The sequence below is a fragment of the Rhinatrema bivittatum genome, chromosome 4, assembly GCF_901001135.1.
Source record: "Rhinatrema bivittatum chromosome 4, aRhiBiv1.1, whole genome shotgun sequence".
Classification (NCBI taxonomy): domain Eukaryota; kingdom Metazoa; phylum Chordata; class Amphibia; order Gymnophiona; family Rhinatrematidae; genus Rhinatrema; species Rhinatrema bivittatum.
In genome coordinates, this window is record NC_042618.1 from 273,744,071 (window position 1) to 273,766,133 (window position 22,063).

The window sequence follows — 22,063 nt, forward strand, 5'->3', positions numbered from 1 at the left end:
GTTTTGTTTTTAATCTTCATTTTCATGTAAAAATGATTTAATGTTGTACCTTATTATTTTCTTAACATAATATTTAATGCTGAAAATCACACTGTACTTATGGAAAGACTGAGATTGCATGCTACTTGTAGAACAAGGATGGGCAAACATTTGTTATCTGGGGCCATATTACCACCTTTCATCTGCACCTGGAGTTGGGCTTTGCCATTACCAGTAATATTGTGAGAAAGCAGCTCGAACACTGGCACAGTGAGAGAATCAAAGCAGCACCTATTGCAGTAGGTTATATCATACAGGTCCACATTTATTAAACGTTTTAGCTATAAACAGTTACTCACAGTGCCTTGGGTAAATGAGAACAGGCAGAAGACTCGTGGAAACTCTTTGAAAAAACAAACAAACCCCCTGCTAGTCCTGTCTGCTCCTGTATCTTTCTGCTCTCTGAGGAAACTCTACTTCCAGTATCTGACCTATGTGCATCTGTGGGAATCTGTAGACTATCACCCTACTGGGGGAGGAGGAGTGGATAATTTCTCCTCAAACTTGCTTTCTTCGTGAGGGGGGGGGGGGGGGGGGAGATGCTTTGGTAGACTTGGGCTCAGTACAAGGTACTCTGCTCCTGCCCGCTTCTTCTCGTCACAATAATAGGAGCTGTTGAACAATTAGAAGGTGCTGAAAACATAGGGGCAGGACATTGCATTGTCCCTGACTGATGACATCTGGTCATTGCTAATGACTTAAAGTTGGAGCATCAGGGATGATGGAAATTGTGTGGGTAGTAGGCGGGCTGCAAAAAAAAGGGCTAATTGGCTGGCTCTGTCCTGTGAGCCATAGTTTTCCCACTTCTGTTTTAGAAGCTCGGTACTTCACCATGAGTTTGGTATTCTTTCTCTAGCAGACTCTCTATCTCTTAGTTCCCTTCACTGCAGTTACTCACATATAATGCCTCACACACCAAAATCCAGTTCTAATTTAGGATACTTCATCTAGAGCATGCTCACAATTCCTGTGTGAGACACCACCTTTATGTCTCCAAATGTAGAAGTCCAAACTCTTTGAAATATACCATGTGCCACAGACATCAGTGTTAGATGGACCGTCTTAAGCTTCTTACTTATTAATGCCAGATAATAAATCCAGTATTAATAGCTAATGAGGCCATTTGAATTTTTTGGGAAGTATTTTGGTCATTTGTATGTGCTTTAGTATTACTGGGGAATTGATGGTAACAATAATGTGAATGCAAATAACATGCATTGTGCTTTAGTATTAGCTAGTATCATGTTAAAGTGCATTAAACATGGCTATTGATCTTAGTCACTTTACCCTCCATTACTTCAGGTACAAAACTTAGATTGTAAGCCCTCTGGGGATAGAGAAATACCTACAGTACCTGAATGTAAACCGATGTGATATCTCAGATGGAATGTCAGTATATAAAAATAATAAAAATAAATAAATAAATAGTACCCTTTAGTATATTGTTGCAAAGCGGGTGGCTCGGAGTGAATGCTGGGGTACTGTGAGACTTGACCTGCAGGGTAATCCTTAAGAGAAGGCTGAATCTCTAATAGCATGGACAAGTAGTTAATCATTTACCTCAAGAAAACAAAACATGGGCTGGTTGTACTCAAGGCTCACTCTGGAGCCACTTCAACTACTCTTAAGAGAAAAACATTCAGCACCCCTTCTTTCTTCAGCATTAGCCAGCAGAACTGCTTTAGTTTAGTCTACAGTCTTCTTATTCCACCATAAGGGCCAGATTTTATAAATGCGTGCAGGCGTAGATTTTTTCACGCAACCTGGCGCAAATAAATCTACCAAAAAAACAAGTATCCTGTAATGTGAACCGTATCTTCAATGTGCTGTCATCAAACAAAATTTCAAAAAATATATTGTATTTTACTTTGAATTTGTAACCGCATCAGCAAGCCAGACAACGGCAGTGAATACACTTGCCGTCCGGACTACTCGTCATTTGCAGCAAGGTGGTAAATCAACTGTTTTTGTATCAGCTAGATGTAACTGCAAATGCCTTCTAAGTCCCGTTTAGAAATAATATGCATCATATGCCCCGAAATGTCAAACAATGACACCCGACAACGGCCGGTGTTTCGCAATGAAAATCGCTTCCTCAGGAGTAATTTATGTAAACATTGTCATGGCAGATGCTATAGAAACAGAAAAGGACAAAAACGAATTTTACAAGCTGATGAAATCAAAGTGGATACTTAGCTTTGCATGAGTGCAGCATCACAGACCTTTCCGATGGACACGAATGTCTCTGAAGTTTATTCAGCAACTCGGGACAGAAGAACCCTGGACGCCTTAGATCTTTAAAAAAGCCCGCGCTTTCCTGCACGTGATGACGTCATCACGGTGCTGCCGTCAAACAAGCGGTCTTAATGAAAACTAATTTGTGAATGAAATCGATGTTAATCACATAATGAGCCTGACGGCTCTGCAAATCGCTATGCTGGATATTCAAGGCTGTCAAAAAAGAGAGATAATAGTCATTCACAGAAAGACTTGTAATTCTAATGTGGAGTTGAGCCCATCAGGCTCTACTGTTTGCAGACGGTGAATCCATCGCTGTTCTGCACGTAAGAGGCGGCTGTCAAAATTACCTCCTCTCCAATTAGGAGATAATTGTTCCAATACACAAACCTTCAGATGTTCAAAAGTATGTTGAAAAGCCATACAGTGAGGGGTTAATGGAGCAGATAACCGGCCTGTTGAAATGCATGACCGGTGCTCAATGAGCCTGGTCTTGAGTGCTCGTTTGGTCTTGCCTATGTATAACAAATTACAGGGGCACTATGTCATAGATAACCCCTGTGGAACGGCAGTCTGTGAAGTTTTTCAGCACAAAAGTAAAATCCACACGAGTGAAATGTATGGCAGATGTCTTAATCATAATGGAACAGACTGTACATTTCCCACAGGATGTGTGAGCTCCAGTAGAAATTTTGGGCTGAGGTATTGTAGAGTCGGAGTGAACTAGTAGATCTTTAATATTGGAACTCCTAGTAAAAGCAAATCTAGGAACCTCAGTGAACTCTAAATGTGTTTGTAATATGTGCCAATTATTAAACATGATCTGTTTCATGGTTGAAGTCATCGAAGAGTATGGCAACACGCAAGTGAGTGTGTCAGGAGGGTCCAACCTTCGTGGTAGAAATAACCAATCTCTATTGATAAATCTAGCCCGAGTCAAGGCTCGCTTGACACAGCGTGTAGGGTATCCTCTTTTAAGAAATCGATCTGTGAGTGATGTAGCCTGATGACGAAAATCCTCCATCGAAGTACATAATCTTCTTAACCTAAAGAATTGACTTACTGGCAAATTTTCTTTGAGAGCACGTGGATGTGCGCTAGTAAAGTGTAGAAAAGTGTTAGAAGAGACTGGTTTTCTATAAATAGAAGTTTCAAAACCTGAAGGTCTCTTGACAATTGTTATGTCCAAAAAATGTATCACTGTGGGGCTAATGTCAGAAGTAAAATGAAGATGACTATTCCGCCCATTCAGCCAAAGCAAAAATTCTTGGAACAGAGACTCTGTACCTTGCCAAAAAATCAATATATCATCAATGTATCGTTTCCAGGTTTTTATATATTGATGAAAAGGATTATTATTGTAAATCCAGCTGGTTTCAAAAACTGCCATATAAAGATTGGCCAGATCAGGTGCCATAGTGGCACCCATGGCTGTGCCACAGGTCTGTTGGTAAAATGCCCCTTCAAATGCGAAAAAATTCTGTGTCAAGGCAATCTCCAATAAAGCTGTCAAAAAACTGCTGGGAATCCTATGCGGCCGAGGTCTGTCCTCAAAGAATTTTGTGGCTATCAATATCATTTCATCCTGGGGGATGCTGGTATATAATGCTTCAACGTCCAGGGTCACTAGTAATAAATTTGATGTGTCTTCATTGAATGAATCCAAAAATTGAATCACTTGCTGAGAATCTCTGATGTATGAGTCTTGTATCACTACAAAAGGTGCCAAGAAAAAATCAATAAATCGAGACAATGGTTCAAGTAACGAACCTTTACTGGAGACAATTGGCCTTCCAGGTGGTTGTTGAGAATTTTTATGTATCTTGGGTAAGTGATAAAAGACTGGAATGACAGAAAATTTATTCACCAAAAAATTGGTCTCCTGTGTGGTCAAAAAACCTTGATCCGATCCTCTTTGTACCAGCTGTTCAATGGATTGTAAAATTAGGGCTGTGGGATCTTCTTGTAAAGGTGTGTAAAATTGTGTGTTGTGAAGTTGTCTGAGAGCCTCTGCTTGATATTGATTGCGATCCATAATCACAATTTTACCGCCTTTGTCAGCAGGTTTGATGATTAATTGGTGGTTATTTTGTAGATCTTTCATGGCCTGAATATCCAGTCGTGTCAAATTTGTGTAAGGCCGATCTATGGTGAAGGCAGCACGTAGATCACGTAGTGTAGTTTGATAAAAAGTGTATATGATGGGGTCAACAGGACCAGGTGGGAACCACTTAGACTTGTTTCGCAAAATAGATGTATCACATCCAGATGGTGTTTCCACAAAATAGTGTTTTATGTATAATTTACGTGTAAATTTAAATAAAGCGATTTCCAGTTGTAATAAATCAGCTTTCGGTGTGGGAATGAAGGATAGTCCTTTTTCAAGAAGCGAAGTCTGCTGTGTTGTCAATTGAAGCGTGGATAGGTTCAAAATTAGTGAGTCTGATGTGTCTGAGACCGGGTTTGTCTGTTCTGGTAGGATTCGTCGGCCCATCGGCTTCCTTGCGCCCGTGGACGTAGACGGGATCCTCGACCTCGTCCTAAAAAAGCGAGCCTTGACTCGGGCTAGATTTATCAATAGAGATTGGTTATTTCTACCACGAAGGTTGGACCCTCCTGACACACTCACTTGCGTGTTGCCATACTCTTCGATGACTTCAACCATGAAACAGATCATGTTTAATAATTGGCACATATTACAAACACATTTAGAGTTCACTGAGGTTCCTAGATTTGCTTTTACTAGGAGTTCCAATATTAAAGATCTACTAGTTCACTCCGACTCTACAATACCTCAGCCCAAAATTTCTACTGGAGCTCACACATCCTGTGGGAAATGTACAGTCTGTTCCATTATGATTAAGACATCTGCCATACATTTCACTCGTGTGGATTTTACTTTTGTGCTGAAAAACTTCACAGACTGCCGTTCCACAGGGGTTATCTACGTGATATAGTGCCCCTGTAATTTGTTATACATAGGCAAGACCAAACGAGCACTCAAGACCAGGCTCATTGAGCACCGGTCATGCATTTCAACAGGCCGGTTATCTGCTCCATTAACCCCTCACTGTATGGCTTTTCAACATACTTTTGAACATCTGAAGGTTTGTGTATTGGAACAATTATCTCCTAATTGGAGAGGAGGTAATTTTGACAGCCGCCTCTTACGTGCAGAACAGCGATGGATTCACCGTCTGCAAACAGTAGAGCCTGATGGGCTCAACTCCGCATTAGAATTACAAGTCTTTCTGTGAATGACTACTATCTCTCTTTTTTGACAGCCTTGAATATCCAGCATAGCGATTTGCAGAGCCGTCAGGCTCATTATGTGATTAACATCGATTTCATTCACAAATTAGTTTTCATTAAGACCGCTTGTTTGACGGCAGCACCGTGATGACGTCATCACGTGCAGGAAAGCGCGGGCTTTTTTAAAGATCTAAGGCGTCCAGGGTTCTTCTGTCCCGAGTTGCTGAATAAACTTCAGAGACATTCGTGTCCATCGGAAAGGTCTGTGATGCTGCACTCATGCAAAGCTAAGTATCCACTTTGATTTCATCAGCTTGTAAAATTCGTTTTTGTCCTTTTCTGTTTCTATAGCATCTGCCATGACAATGTTTACATAAATTACTCCTGAGGAAGCGATTTTCATTGCGAAACACCGGCCGTTGTCGGGTGTCATTGTTTGACATTTCGGGGCATATGATGCATATTATTTCTAAACGGGACTTAGAAGGCATTTGCAGTTACATCTAGCTGATACAAAAACAGTTGATTTACCACCTTGCCGCAAATGACGAGTAGTCCGGACGGCAAGTGTATTCACTGCCGTTGTCTGGCTTGCTGATGCGGTTACAAATTCAAAGTAAAATACAATATATTTTTTGAAATTTTGTTTGATGACAGCACATTGAAGATACGGTTCACATTACAGGATACTTGTTTTTTTGGTTGTATACGATTTGATTGACAAAACAAGTGCTTTGGTTCTTTATTTTTTGGCAAATAAATCTACGCCAGATTTTATAACATGCGCGTGCTGCTGCGCGCATGTTATAAAATCCAGGGTCGGCGTGCACAGGGCGGTGAACAATTATGCAACCTGCGCGCGCTGAGCCAAACAGCCCTCCTCCGTTCCCTCCAAGGCCGCTCCGGAATCGGAGCGGCCTCGGAGAGAACTTTCCACCCGCCCCCCAGCCCTAACTACCCTCCCCCAACCTTTATTGAAGAAGGCGTAATTTGCGCGCACTGGTTCTCCATCCCCCGGCCCGGTGGCTGTTCCGGAGGCCTCTGTCCCGTCCCCGGAACACCCATTTTTTAAGCCCTGGAACTTACGAGCGTCCTGGGGCTTGCGCACACCGCCGAGCCTATGCAAGATTGGCTCTGCGCGCGCAGGGGAAGGCAGGGGGAGGTTTTTGGGGGTTGCACACGTATCTTATGCGCGCAACCCTTTGAAAATCTACCCCTACGTGAACATTTTTCTCATCTCAACCTCTCTGGGAATTAAAGAGATACCCAGTAGTCTAGAATACTTGCCCTAGCTCCATTAGCAACCTGGTTTCAGGCTCTAAATGTTTCTTTAAACCCCTTTACTGTGATTTAAGTCTGAGGCCTTCAACAAGGGATTTCCTCTATAGTAACTTCATTCCCCTTAAACTCTCAATTCCAATGTTTGTCTGGCTTTAGCTTCGGTTCTCAGAACCTAAAAGCTGCATAATCCCAGTCCCTCTATTACACAATCATTCTTTCCACATTCCTCCTTTTGAAAAAGTGAAAACACAGCAGGGCTTTCAATAACAGTAGCTTTCTATTAGTAGGAGTTTGCACATAAGCATCTTTTCAGTTCAGCAGATTCATATCACTACTCAGAGAGAGAGACAGGAACACAATTCTCAAGACAGAAATCATAATGCACTTTGCAATGAAACACCAGTTATAGTATCCCATTACTCTGAGGCAGTCCTGTTCTCCAGGCTTAACCCAAAACAGCTGATATTCAGTTAGAGTTGGCTGAGGTCTTTCTGTATCTCTTGCAGTCCCTTTCCCTTAGTTAATCTCCTCCAGAAGCAGCTATAACAAACAGTGATTGATCATACTGGGCTTCTCTCGCTCTCTCAGCTTTACTTTAGTATTGTGACCACATTTGCTTTTCACTTTAACTGCAACTGATCACTTTAACTGCAACTGATCACTTTAACTGCAACTGATCATAGAGAAAAAACCCAAAACCTCACAAACACCTGAAGGACAGGGCTGTGCATGATTACATAGCATTCTCATGTGTTTAGCACTATCTGATTCGGCATGGCACTTCTAGAAAGTATATTCTTTTACTTATTCCTCCCAGAAAACACAGTCCTGAAGCTGAAAGATATCAGCTTTCTTTCTTAAAAAAAAAAGGAAAACTAATTTAATTTAATCTTGTGAGTTGCTTGCTAAATCATAAGAACATAAGAAATTGCTATGCTGGGTCAGACCAAGGGTCCAACAAGCCCAGCATCCTGTTTCCAACAGGCCAAACCAGGTCAAAAGGACCTGGCAATTACCCAAATACTAAGAAGATCCATGCTACTGATGCAATCAATAGCAGTGGCTATTCCTAAGTAAATTTGATTAATAGCCGTTAATGGACTTCTCCTCCAAGGACTTATCCAAACCTTTTTTGAACCCAGCAACATTAACTGCACTAACCACATCCTCTGGCAACAAATTCCAGAGTTTAATTGTGCGTTGAGTGTGAAAGAATTTTCTCCGATTAGTCTTAAATGTGCTACTTGTTAACTTCATGGAATGTCCCCTAGTCCTTCTATTATTCGAAAGTGTAAATAACCGATTCACATCTACTCATTCAAGACCTCTCATGATCTTAAAGACCTCTATCATATCCCCCCTCAGCCGTCTCTTCTCTAAGCTGAACAGCCCTAACCTCTTCAGCCTTTCGTCATAGGGGAGCTGTTCCATTCGCTTTATCATTTTGGTTGCCCTTCTTAAGAATATAAGACTTGCCATACTGGGTTAGACCATAGGTTTTCGAGCCCAGTATCCTGTTTCCAACAGTGGCCAATCCAGATCGCAAGTATCTGGCAGGATCCCAAGGGGTAGATAGATTCTGTGAGGAAAAGCAGGATGATAGTCCTCACACATGGGTGACATCATCAGATGGAGCCCCGACACGGAAAGCTTATGTTTCTAGAACGTTGACTTGCCACACCGGGATGCCCAGCATTACCTATATCACGGGGTCCCTCATCAGTTTTTCTTTTTATGTGGAGCTGCAGCATCGCAGTTTATGAGCTCACTTTCTGCCTTTTTTGTCCTCTTTTGGTAAACTTTCCAGTTTTCGCTTTAATACAGTTTTTTCGCCTGAGTTCGACACCGGGTCCCTTTTAGTCCTCCATGTAGTGTCATAGTCAGGGTTTTTGTCATTTATTGGCAAGTTTATTTTCGTGTTCGATTCCTTGCGGTGGCGGTGCTTTCATGCCTGCCGGCCTTCAATGCCCACCACCATCGATTTTAATCTTGCTTCCCATTTATTTCATCCTGTTATGGCTGCGTCTGGTTTCATGCGATGCCTGAAGACTATGTCCATCATGGACCTCCACGATGAATGTGTGCTCCCTCTGGGAGTATTGCATGAGGCCTGAGGTTGCTGCAAATGCACCCAGATGACCTGAAAAGGACATCGTCTTTGGCTTAATAAGATGGAGTGCCTGTTTGAGCAGGAAAAGAATGAGCTATTGGTTTTGGCATCAGCATCATCATCATCAAAGGATCACAAAGCCATAATAATGGACACTGAATCATCAACATTGGTGGGACCATCGGAATCATCATTGCCATCAGCTATTAGGAGTGCTGCTGTTGCAACCGTCGCTGCTCGACGTCCTCACTCCGCCCTCTTTACCTCTGTGGCGACTCCCTCCGGTTCTGATGGACGGCTGGCTGCTGCGGCGTCTCCATGCCGTCTCCCTCCGGCGACCCCGGACCGGCTCGACGTTGCAGATCCGCTATGTTGCCTGAAGACCTAGGGCGTGCGTGCTCTGATTGAAGTACCAGCAAGAGCGCGAACCTCAGGGGCGTCCCCTGAGATGACATTATCCGCTTCCAATATTTAAAGGTCTCTATTTCACTATCTAACTGGGTTAACAAGGGGTTGGGTATGGGAATGTGTCTCGCTACCTATGGACTACTCCCCCAAGCTACTCTGCCTCCTCGGACTTACCAGAGGTACCCGCTCCTCGGTGGCCTCGCTCTTTTTCTTTACTTTCAGATTACAGATAGGAACCGGTATTCACTCCTCGAGGGCCCATGTTCCTGGACACTCTGAAGATTCTCTACTGCTTGGAAGCTATTGCTGCTACAAACCATTGTGAGCTACCATCGCTCTCTCAGAGCTTTCCCTGGAACCAGGTACTCGCTCCTCGAGGGCCTAAACCTTTCCAGCTCCTGAGCTTCCTTGAGACCTTATGTGAGTTTTTGTCATCTAGTTCTGTTCATGAACTCTGTCTACTCACTTTCTACAGTTTCTCAACAGCTCAGCCATCCTGGACATCTGTTCCAGTACCTGAGGGACTACAGCCCTGCCGGGCATATCAGCTCACTACTGCCACCTCTGGTGGTTTCAAAAACCTGTTTAATAAAAGAACTGTGTGTCTGTCTCCATACTCAAGCCTAACCGGTGGTCCCTCTTGGGATATCCTCCCGGGGGCGTGGTCATCTGCCACTGGCCCAGGGATCCACCCGCAACTATATCAGATTCATTATAGATTGCTACTCCTTAGCAAGATGATATCTGAGACAATACAAGATTGCTGACTCCTCCTTCTTTAGGAGCCAATAATAACAGATTGCTCATTCCGCAGTCTAACTAACAGCAGATTTACATCAGATTGCTAACTCCTCATGGAGAATACTACAGATTGCTAACTCTCTAGCAGATTTACTACAGCTGGAGACTGGCCACCATCAAGCTCCTCCAGGACATCGGGTTCCTCATCATTGGCTTCAGCATCAGGGAAAGACCATGCCAAGCATCAAGGGAAACCAAAGAAGCATTGGCATTGGTCCTCATCAATGAATGGTGCCAGGCACAGGGATGCACCAGCTCATGCTGTGATGTCCCCAAAGTGACCCTGCGGCAAGGAGCATCAGTCCTTCATCAGTGCCGGGGTTCCACAATAGTCTCCACCAGTCCTGATGCCAGTCACCGATCCTCCTCTTGGTTCCGAAGAGGATCTGGCCACCCCTCCTTCCTCCCAGTTGATGCAGGCATCAGCAATGTTTAAGGAGAAGCTTTAGCAGTGAGTTCAACTTGCATTTGAGTGGACAATGTGAGGCATTGGTCCCATGGTACCAACAGCACCGCAGCTGGCACCGCCCATCCTAGAGCCACTGTTGGAGAAGCTCCATGTGCTCATAGATGTGTAACTGACTTAGCCTGCATTAGTTTCCAGACCAGCATTGTTACCCATCGTTGGGCACAGCAGCCTCCCCCTGCTGATATGGTGGTCATTGCCATTTCCTCAGAGGAGGAAGCTCCACCTAGGATGGCTGAGATGCCGGTCTGCAGTTTCCTCCCACCCCTCACCCCCATCCAGCTCCACCAGTGCCTGCACCTCTGGTCGAGAGCTGAGCGCCTAGGGCCCCATCCCCTACGACTTCAGTGAGGATGAAGGCTCCACAGCTGACACCATGAAGTCCTCCTCTGGCTCTGAGATCCTCCCCTCAGAACTTTCTCCGGAAGAGCAAAGGAAGTCTCCACCTGAGAACTTAACCTTTGCAGGATTTGTGAGGGTTATGGCAGAGGGCATCCCATTTCAGTTACTGACAGAGGAGGATCCCAGGCACAAAATGCTTGAAATCCTCCAGTTCATGTAGCTTCCTAAGGAGATACTCACAGTCCCGATACATGACATCCTTAAGGAGTTATTGCTGAGAAAATGGGAACATCCCCTCATGGTGTCTTCTGTGAATAAGAAGGATGATGGGGTTTGCCTTGTCCAGCAGGCTGCAAGGTTCGATATGTGACAGCTTCCCCACCAGTTGGTGGTGGCTGAATCTGCTCTCAAGAGAGCCAAGCGGTCTCAGACCTATTTCTTGGCTTCCCTGGGGAAGGATCACAGAGCGATGGGTGCTCTTGGGGGAGAGGTTTTCAGGGAGCCATGCTCATTGCCTGTATAGCTTCCTACCAGCTCTACATGAGCCAGTACTCGCAGGACATCAGGAAGCAGGTGCAGGAGGTGGCCATTTTGTTGCCTCAGCAGCAGCAGGACATCCTTCAGTCATTGGTGCATAAGGGCCTGGAGTGCAGGAAACATGAGATCCGAGAGACCTACAGTGTTTTCGAGACGGCATCAAGGGTCTCTGCAGTGGGCATTGACACCCACAGAATGGCATGGTTGCGGCCCTCAGATTTCTGACCAGAGGTATGGGAAAGACTTGCTGATGTGTCATGTACTATGGAGAATCTCTTCGGAGATAGGGTGAGGGATGAGGTGGCCCAGTTCTGGGGCTACCATGAAACTCTCCAACAACTCTTCACCAGCATTCTAGACCCGTCTTTCTCAGCTAGGAGGTTGTCAAGATTGGGGCCGCTTTTACCAGAGGAAGTATTATCCTCCTTTCAGTCGCTCCTGTCAGTAGTGTCAGGGCTCCCATGGATGTCCCAGGCAGCAAAGAGCCCCCAAAGCCCAGCTGGTGCCCAGTCAACTCCAGGGTCAGGGTTTTGACTGGGTCACAGGAAGCATAGGTCAGTTACCCATACCCAGGGCGATGGATCCACTGGTCAGGGGCAGGCTGTGATTTTTGTGAACCAGTGGCCCAGTGTAACATCAAACCAGTGTGTTCTTTCCATTGTCCATCAAGGGTACTGAATGAAGCTATTGGCTGTCCCACAAAATTGCCCTCCGAGCCCATTTGGGGGCTGGTAGCACATCAAGAAGTGCTACTAATGGAGTTCTCCTCCCTCTTAATGGCCAGAGCAGTTGAGTCTGTTCCACCAGGGCAAAGAGGGCATGGATTTTACTCCAGTTACTTCCTGATTCCAAAGAAATCAGGAGGACTCTGTCCCATCCTAGATCTAAATCCTTGAAAAGATTTATCGAAAAAGAAAGGTTCAAGATGGTTTCTCTAGGCACCTTGATCCACCTTTTACAAAAAGAGGACTGGCTATGCTCCCTTGACCTGAAAAACTCATACACAAACATCGAGATCTTCCCAAGACATTGTGCGGACATCGGCACGGTGAGTGGTAAGATCTTTCGAAAAGATAAGGATGTCATCTAAGTACGCGATGACCTTAGTGTACAGAAGGTAACAGAAGATGTCATTTATCGTGTGTTGGAATACCGCAGGGGCATTACAAATGGCATTACAAGTTATTTGTAGTGTCCATTCCTGGTATTGAATGCTGTTTTCCAGACGACTTCAGGAAATATGTGGACCAAGTTATAAGCGCCTCGCAGATCTAGCTTAGTGAAGATGGTGGCACCCTGAAGGCGGTCAAATAGCCTTGTGACTAAAGGTAGAGGATATCTGTCCTTGCGGGTAATGGTATTTAAGCAACAGTAATCAATGCATGGTCTTAGAGACCCATCCTTCTTTGTGACGAAGAAAAAAGCCTGCACCCGCAGAGGGACGGATGAAGCCTTTTGCCAGGTTCTCTTGGATATACTCCAACATTGCTTGGGTTTCTGGTACAGACAGAGGATAAGTCATGCCCCTAGGAGGCGTAGTGCCGAGCAGCAAATCAATGGGGCAATCAAACTTCCGAAGGGGTTGAAGTATATCCACCTTCTGCTTGGAGAATACATCCTTGAATTCAGCATATGGAGAAGGGGGACTGGAAGTAGCCACAGTGATGGGAATCAAGGGGGGTGGTCCCACACTCCTGAGGCATGTCTGACAACAGGCTGGGCTCCACTAGGTGAGTTGCAGGGTCTCCCAGTCAAACTGGGGGGAGTGGTGCTGGAGCCACGGTAACCCTAACACCACTGGATGGATGGATTTCTCTAGAATGAAGAATTTGACCTCTTCATCGTGCAGGGCTCCAGTGAGGAGATGGATGGGTTCCATCACTTGGGAGATCCTTCCGGGTAGTGCGTCACCATGGATGGAGGTGATAAGTAGTGGTTTCTCAATAACGTGAGTGGAGATGCCTAGGAGGTGGACCAGGCCCATGATGATGAAATTCCCACCTGCTCCTGAGTCGATTAGAGCTAAGGCAGGAAAAGAATGAGAGTCCTAAGTCCAGGTGACCGGTAGTGTCAACTGAGGGGCCGGAGTAGTAGGCCCAAGTTCAGGACCCCAACTGAACTTAGGCCAGGGAGTTTCCCGGACGGACGGGACAAGACAATAAGTCTGTGCAATACAGGCACACATCCGAATGCCTCCATCTGAGGCGTTCCTCGGGGACAGATGTCCTCGGCCCAGCTGCATGGGTTATTCCGCTTTGGTGGATGGCGGTATTCCACTGGGGGTGGACCCTGCCACAGGTGGAGAGCAGGAATGCTCCACAGTGGGACATTGGGGCAACCAACTTCTCGGTGACGCTCCTGGAGGCGATGGTCGATGCAGCCTGCAAGGTTGATGAGATCTTCGAGAGAGGACGGTAGCTCATTGGCTGCCAGCTCATCATTGAGTTGAGATGACAAGCCATCCAGGTAAATGGCTCGGAGACAATCCTTTTGCCAAGCCAATTCTGTGGCAAGAGTTTGGAACTCAATTATGTACTCGTTGAGTGCTCGCTGGCCTTGCCGTAAACGTAGGAGACTGGACCTAGCTACAGCCTGCTTCCCCGGGTCGTCGAAGGTTTGACGAAATACAGCCACGAAACGTGACAGTTCTTGGAGGAAAGAGTTCGAATGCTTCTACAAGAGAGATGCCCATGCCAGCACCTTGCCCTCTAGATGCAAAAGAATGAAGGTAACCTTCATAAGTTCATCCTGGAAGATGGAGGGCTACAGAGAAAACTGCACATAACACTGATAAACTCTCTGCAGAGCCTGGGGTCCCCATTGAAATGGGGCGGAGCAGGTAGGGCCAGCAGAGCCCTGGAGAGCGAGAGTGAAGGCTAGAGCTGGGCAGTGTGGACATTGGTGCTGTAGACCCAGCATCGGTGTCTAGACGAGCATGGAGGCACTCGACGAAGGAGGCCAGCACCTCTAAGAACCACTGCTGTTCCTGGATCTTCAGAACCAGGCCCAGAATGGCCTGGAAGGCAGATGGCTCCACCGAGTCCATGGCCTTGGCAACCTGTTGCGCTGGTAGTGGATCCTTGGCTTGAGGTGGGGTTGATGCTACCTGTAGGGCAAGCCCCACGGGTCCCTACCGTCGGGAGGCGGAGCAGACTGGGAAACAGTGGCTGACTGGAGCTTCGCCAATATCAGCCTTCGTTCCCTGCAGGTTGAGCCCTTGGATGCCGGGGCCAGCTGGTCTTAGGCGGGCCTCCGTCAGATGACTCCCAGTGGAAAATGTAGCAGGTAGCCAGGGACCAGCATAGGTATCAGAGGGACCGAGGCAGGTCCGGACGAGGCAGGGATCCAGAGGCCCAGGCGGCAAGGACAGGCTGGAACAAAAATAGCTGACGCCCGGGCAGTAGAAGGCCGTAGCCTAGTAAGACCAAGTCCAGGGAGATACCAGAGGCATGATCAGGAACAGGCTGGAGTCGAAGCAGGCAGCTGAGCTAGGTGAGGTACAGCAGAGGAACGGTTAAAGCCAGTAATCAGTCCTGAGCGAGGTCCAAACATAGTAAGGGTCAAAGCCAGTAATCAGTCCTGAGTTTGGTCCAGCGTAGCAAGGGTCATGTTGCGTCCGTCGCTGCTCGACGCCCTCACTCCGCTCTCTTTACCTCCTGTGGCGACTCCCTCCGGGTCTGATGGACGGCTGGCTACCACGGCGTCTCCATGCCGTCTCCCTCCGGCGTCCCCGGACCGACTCGACACTGCCACTCCGCCATCTTGTCCTGATGCCTAGGGCGCACGTGCGCGTCCCAACTCTTGTACCAGCAAGGGCGCGAACCTCAGGGGCGTCCCCCTGAGATGACATCATCTGCTTCCAATATTTAAAGGTCTTTGAAAATGCTAACAAATCGAGTTAGCAAGGATACGAACAAGGTTAAGCATACGGCTACGTACTCGCCTCGGCTATCCAAGATACTCTGCCTCCTCGGACTTACCAGAGGTACCTGCTCCTCGGTGGCCTTGCTCTTTCTTTATTTTCAGATTACAGATAGGAACCGGTACTTGCTCCTCGAGAGCCCATGTTCCTGGACACTCTGAAGATTCTCTACTGCCTGGAAGCTATCACTGCTACATACAACTGTGAGTTTCCATCACTGTCTCAGAGCTTTCCCTGGAAGGAGGTACTCGCTCCTCGAGGGCCTAATCCTTTCCAGCTCCTGAGCTTACTTGAGACCTTACGTGAGTTTTGTCATCTAGTTCTATTCATGAACCTGCCTATGCTGCCTACTCATTTTCTACAGTTTCTCAACAGCTCAGCCATCCTGGGATCATTGTTTCAGTACCTGAGGGGCTACAGCCCTGCTGGGCATATCAGCTCACTACTGCCACCTCTGGTGGTTTCTAATAACCTGTTATTTTTTGTTTTTTTGTTTAAATCTGTTTATTAAGAGGTTAACCAGTACAAACTATAGAAAAAAGGTAGGCATGGTATGTGGATACATTTTCAAAATATCAACAGAAAAAAAAAAGGCCAGAACAGTCAAAAACCTCTCCATATATATAAAGGAGATAAGGAAAGGCAAGAAAGAATGGTAAAGAGGAAGGGGAGAGTAGGAAGAGCAGGAGAAAGGCCACAGAAGAAAGGAGTAAGAGATGAGAGAAAAAAAAAAGAGGGAAGGGGAGAGAAGAAGGACAGCCACATCAGGAGCCATGGTAAAGAAAGAGGGACTTAGTATGCAGACCTTGTCAGGTGGTTTGAGCAACATACACTGCCCATTTCAGTTCGTCAATGTCATAACATAATCGTCAAGTGGCTTCCACACCTGACACCAAGCGGTAAGCCAATGAGATTTTATTGCCATGGCCTTTTCATATTTACTAAACATACAAACAGAGTTCCACCACAAGTGTTGAGAGAGCGGGTCATCACGCTTCCAATTAGCTAAGATATTATGTAGGGCTACCCCTATTAAAAAATCCAACAGTTTACCATGAGCCACTGAGAGATGTATTGTGGGCTCCATACTCCGCAAAATTACTACCGAGTATGAGATAGGCCGGGGAATGTTTAGGATGACCGAAACAGTGCTCCAGATTTGAGACCAAAAGCTGAACACATGCGGGCAGTAGTATAGCATGTGGGACAATGTACCTTCAGGCTCGTGACATGTCCAGCAGGCATGAGACGAGAGTAATCCAGCTCGGTGTAATTTCCAAGGCGTCCACACCACCCGATGTAAGATAAAGAAAGATGTCTGAGTCAGGCTAGAGGACAGTGAAATGTGCATGGATATGCGCCAAAAATATTGCCAATTAACCGAACCTTTAGCAAAGTTTAGCTCATGGAGCCAGTGAGCTTGTAAGCTAGTGATTTGACAGGTTGACATTGCTAATTTAATGAATTTGTATAATCTAGAGGCCAGGTGACCATGCTCGCCCAATTTACAATACAAGGTGGCCAAATAAGGGAGTTCAAAAGATATAAGATCAACTACATACAGGTGTTGAAATGCATGTCGTAATTGAAGCCAAGCATAAAATTGCGTAGATGGTATGCCATATCTCCTAGTGAGTTGATTAAAGGGTAGTAGCTTCCCTTCCTCAATAACATCTGTCAGGAACCATATACCATGTTGTTGCCATTTAGGCCAATTATTGATTGATTTCCTATTTGAATTTTAGGATTATGCCAGAGGGGTGCAAATTTGGACTGTTTCCACGGGACCAATTTAGAGGGTTTAAGCTGATCTATTTCTTGCATTGCTCGGTGGAGCGAGGAAAGAATTGGATTGGACTTAGAGCTCGGGGTGAGAGGTACACTTGGAAAGAATTCTGCGGGAGCTGGATGAAGATTGTAGCGCTCTATGGCTAGCCATCGGGGGCCATCAGATATAGAACTGGGGAGGGTATAAAAGGTGATACCCTTGCTGAAGGATAAAGGCTTGATGGTAAGCATAAAAATCGGGGAAGTTAACCCCACCGTATTGAGTAGGCTTCCTTAGCTTAACCAAAGCAATATGGAGAGGTTTTTGGTTCCATAGAAAGCGAGACAACAAGTGATCTACTTGGCTATAAAAACTTTTAGAAAATAAAAATAGGTATCATGGCCAGGATATACGTAATCCTTGGGGCTAGCACCATCTTGATGGTGCCTAACTGTCCCCACCACGCAAGGTGTAAAGGAGACCATTTTAAGAGTGTATCTCGCAAGGACTGTAAAACCGCTTCCTCGCTATAACTCACTGTAGTGGAAATATCTAGCTGGAATTTGACACCTAAATATTTAAGACCATCTTGAACTTTTTGTATGGGAAAGTTAGACATATCCACTAGGGATCCTAGAGGGTTTAAGGGCAACATCTCTGTTTTATGCCAGTTAATTTTGTAACTGGATATATTAGATTATGAAGAGATAAGTTCAAATAAAGAAGGTAAAGAGGAATCTGGGTTGAGTAAAAAAGGAGCACATCATCTGTATAAGCTGATAATTTAAAAGAGTCACTCCCAAAGGGGAATCCTTCAATTTGTTCAGATTGCAGAATAGCTAGTAACAATGGTTCCAAAGCCAGGTTAAAAGTAAAGGGGGATAGCGGACAACCTTGTCTCGTGCCTCGATGTAATTGAAAGGAGAAGAGGCACAGTTGTTAACATAGAGAAAAAGCAGTAGGGGAGGAATAAAATATTTTGCACCCAATTGATAAAATTAGGACCAAACCCAAACCAGTTTGAGGGTAGCCAAAGGCTTTCTCAGCATCTAGTGAAATAGCCACAGCCGGGGAAGACAATGGTGGTCGCGTGTTCCATTATATTTATTTATTTATTTATTTATTTTATTTAATTTTCTTATACCGACATTCGATTTGACATATCACATCGGTTTACATATAAAAAGATTGTCTAAGGCGAGCCTTCTATGACATAATACAGTATAACCGCTTGAGTAACTGGTTACGTACATATAACTGTTTTACAACAAGATAGTAATATAATATACGTGCTTAATAGCATAACTTTTTACAGAATATATTAAAAGATAAATTAACTATGTACAGTGGAAGGGTTGGGAAACAGGGGGGCTGGGAGGCGGGGGGGGATGAGGGGAATGTTGAAAGATGGGAGTAGGGGCTGGCGGGGTTATTGACGTGTGAAGGCTTTCCGGAAGAGCCAGTTCTTGAGGTTCTTTCGGAAGGTGGGTGTAGATGGGTCACTTCTGAGAGCAGTATGGAAGGTTGTTCCAGAGGTGAGGGCCTGCTATGGATGCAGCGCGTTCTCTGGTGGACACTCTATGTACTTCTTTGGCAGGGGGAATGGGGAGGAGAAGGCCTGTGTTGGTTGAGCGGAGATTTCTAGTGGGGTTGCAGGGGGTCAGAGGTCCTTGTAACCAGCTGGCTTTGTCATTGTGGATAGATTTGTGTATGAGCATGAGTGTTTTGTATTGGGATCTGAACGGGACGGGCAGCCAGTGGAGTTGTTTGAGTGTGGGTGTGATGTGTTCTGTTTTTCTCTTATTCGTTAGTGACTGTGCAGCAGCATTTTGTAGGAGCTGGAGGGGCTTGAGGGTGGATGCGGGAAGGCCAATCAGGAGGGCGTTGCAATAGTCTATTTTGGCGAATAGGAGGGATTGCAGTACCATCCGGTATAGTCTGAGGGATGAAGTAGAGGTTGGAGTTTCTTCAGGATCTGGAGTTTGTAGAATCCTTCTTTTATCAGTGTCTTGATATGCTGTTTGAAGTTCAGTTCCTGGTCCAGGGTGACTCCGAGGGTCTCTAACCGTCGGGAGCATGTTATAATTGGATAGAGTTGTGTGGTCAGCGATGGGTATTGAGGCTTTTCTGGAGAGGTGAAGAATTTCCGTCTTGCTCTGGTTGAGCTTTAGTGCCATTTCAGAGAGGATGGAGGTTATGTCTGTCCAGTATGTTTCCCAACGGTTTAGGGTATTGCTGATGTTGTCTTTGATGGGGAGCAGGATCTGGACATCATCGGCATAAAGAAAGTAGGTGAGCCCCATTTTGTCTAGGTATTTTGCATAGTGGTAGCATATAGACATTGAAGAGGATAGGGGATAGGGATGAGCCTTGTGGGACTCCCTGTGGAAGGGGGATTCTTTCTGATGTTGTATTTCCTTGGGCTATTTTAAAAGTTCTGTTGGTGAGGAATGATTGGAACTATTGGAGAATGGTGCCAGTGATGCCTATTTCTTTTAGTCTGTGAATTAGAATCTTATGGCTGACGGTATCAAATGCGGCGGAGATGTCTAGTAGGATTAGGAGGAAGGATGTACCTTTGTCGAATCCTCGTAGTATAGTGTCTGTGAGGGTGAGTAGTAGTGATTCAGTGCTGTGGAATTTTTTTTAAAGCCTGTGTTGGGCGGGGGCCAGTATGTGGTGGGGTTTCCAGGAATTCTGAGAGTTGGTGGTTTACCGTTTCTAGATGATTTTGGCTAAGAACGGTAGGTTCGAGATGGGTCAATAGTTGGATGGGATGGTTGGGTCGAGTTGAGGTTTTTTTTAGAATAGGTTTGACAACGGCACATTTCAGGAATCCGGGAGTACTCCTTGCTCGAGGGAGAGATTGGTGATGTCAGCGATGGGTTTTGCTAGGCAGTTCGGAATTAGCTTGAGTGTTTTTTGTTGGGATGGGGTCCAGCGGGTGTGCTGCTGGGTTGATTTTTCGAATGATGTTTTCCACTTCAGTACAGGCTATGGTCTCAAACTGTGACCATTGCTGTTGCTGTAAGGGATGTTTGTGTGTTGTGTTCAGGTTGATTGGTGGGTCTTTTGGGTTAAGTTTGGCTGTTTTTTCTATTAGGTACTAGGCGAAGCTGTGGCTGGATATTGTTGATGAAGCTTCTTTTTTGTGAAGGATTGTTGATGGGTCGCGTCAGCTGAGTTACTATACTCGAACAGGACTCTAGGGTTGTATTAGTAGTTGTGAATTCTTTGGGAGTAGAAGTTCGTTATGGGCTTCGTTGATGTCACTTGTATATATGTATAGGAGAGTTCTGTATCGGTCACTGTAGTTGGCTTGTGGGGTTTGCTTCGCCAGGCTTTTTCTGCTTGTCTTAGTCGGCGTTTCATGTTTTTAAGTTCCTGGTTTATACCAGGGTGATTTGTATTTTGTTGTGGTTCTGATATCTTTTTCGATGGCTTGGGCAGATCTTTTTCGCTGTCTCTATGTTGATTGTGGTCCATGAGTTTCACTGCATTGACGGTATTAGAGGTTGTCTAGCTGTTTTTAGGGAGTCGGGTAAGGTATTTTCTAGGGTTTCACTGGAGCACGGTTTGGTGAAGACTATCTATTTTTTTGTCTTTTGGGGTGTGGATGTGGGTGTAGTCCACTTGGAGTTTGGTTTTTATTATCATGTAGTCTGACCAGGGGACAGGCGAGGTTGGTTGGTGGGAGGGGGAGTTGAGTGTTATTTTATTGTTAATGAAAATCAGGTCAGGATGTGGTTGATTTTTGCGTGGGGGAGTTTATTATTTGCTATGAAGCCCATGGCAGATAGCGCGTGAGGAGAAGCTCGCCCTGGAAGAGGAGAGGGGAGACTTGTCAAAGTGGAGGTTGAAGTCTCCTAGGATGATGGTGGGGTGGTTGGCGTGATATAGAAGCGGATGTTTTGATGAGAGGGCAAGGGTCTTTGTTGAGAGTGCCTGGGGGGGCATAGATCAGCAGGATTTGGAGGGTTTTGGACTTGAAGAAACTGACTTCGATGGGTAGTAGGGAGTTGATAGGGAGCATGCTGAATTTAAGTTTTTGGCTGCGAGAACAGTAGGCCGCCTCCTTTTTTTGTGTGCCTTGGTATGGAGAAGATATTAATTGTTTGGTGGAAGTTGATTAATGAGAGGAGAGTCTTTGTCTTTGAGCCAAGACTCTGTGATACATAGTAGTTCCGGCTTTAGATCAAAAGGAGGTCGTTTATGATGGGGATTTTCTTTGTAATGGATTGTGCATTCAGTAATAAGAGGGTGAGAATTGATAGGGCGGCCATGTGAGGGGAATGGAATAGGGGAATCTGGAGTAGTCTTCTGTGTATGTTTCTGTTGGTGTATTGTATGGGCGGTGTTTTGTGGAGAGGGTAGAATCCTGAGTGGGGTTGTGAGTGTCTTGTATCCATTTTGTGGGAGGGAGGTGTGGGGGGAGTGGCATATTTCAGTGGCGTTTACGAGGGGGTGTATAGAGAGGGAGGCTCCTTATGTAGCGCTCCTTAGGCGCGAGATGCTAGAGGCGTTCTGCTTTTTTCTTTTGTAGGGCCTTAGGAAGTCCGATCCAGATCCGGTTCGCCGTCTTGGGTGCGTTGGTGGGCAGGGTCTGGGGAGGGTCTGGGGAGGGGCCGATGGTCCTTTCCTGGGAGTACGGGGTGGCTTGTGGCGTTGGTTGGTCTGCTGTAGAGGGCGGTGGAGCCAGAGTAGAGGTAGGTAGGTCCGGGTGTCGATCTGTGTGTAGTGCCCGGTCGATTAGGTCCTGGGGTGGATGTGCCAGCCTGGGCCTGTCGAGGAGGTAGGTCTGGGTAGTTGGTTAGCTGTGGGGGAGGGCAGGTCTGCGGCCTGTATCTTGAGTCTCCCTGTCGCACCAGGTCTCCCGGAGCCTCCCCCATCACTGCCGAG

The 22,063-nt window shown here is 45.9% G+C and overlaps 1 protein-coding gene across 1 annotated transcript in view; it reads left to right on the plus strand.

Moving 5' to 3' along the window:
- The first annotated feature begins 12,399 nt into the window (after nucleotides 1-12,399).
- Nucleotides 12,400-22,063, plus strand: part of EFCAB6 (EF-hand calcium binding domain 6) — a 958,412-nt gene continuing 948,748 nt past the window's right edge. The window contains exons 1-2 of the mRNA XM_029597490.1: nucleotides 12,400-12,522; nucleotides 19,393-19,456. Coding sequence (XP_029453350.1) covers nucleotides 12,400-12,522; nucleotides 19,393-19,456 — 187 coding nt within the window. The remainder of the gene's footprint in view (nucleotides 12,523-19,392; nucleotides 19,457-22,063) is intronic.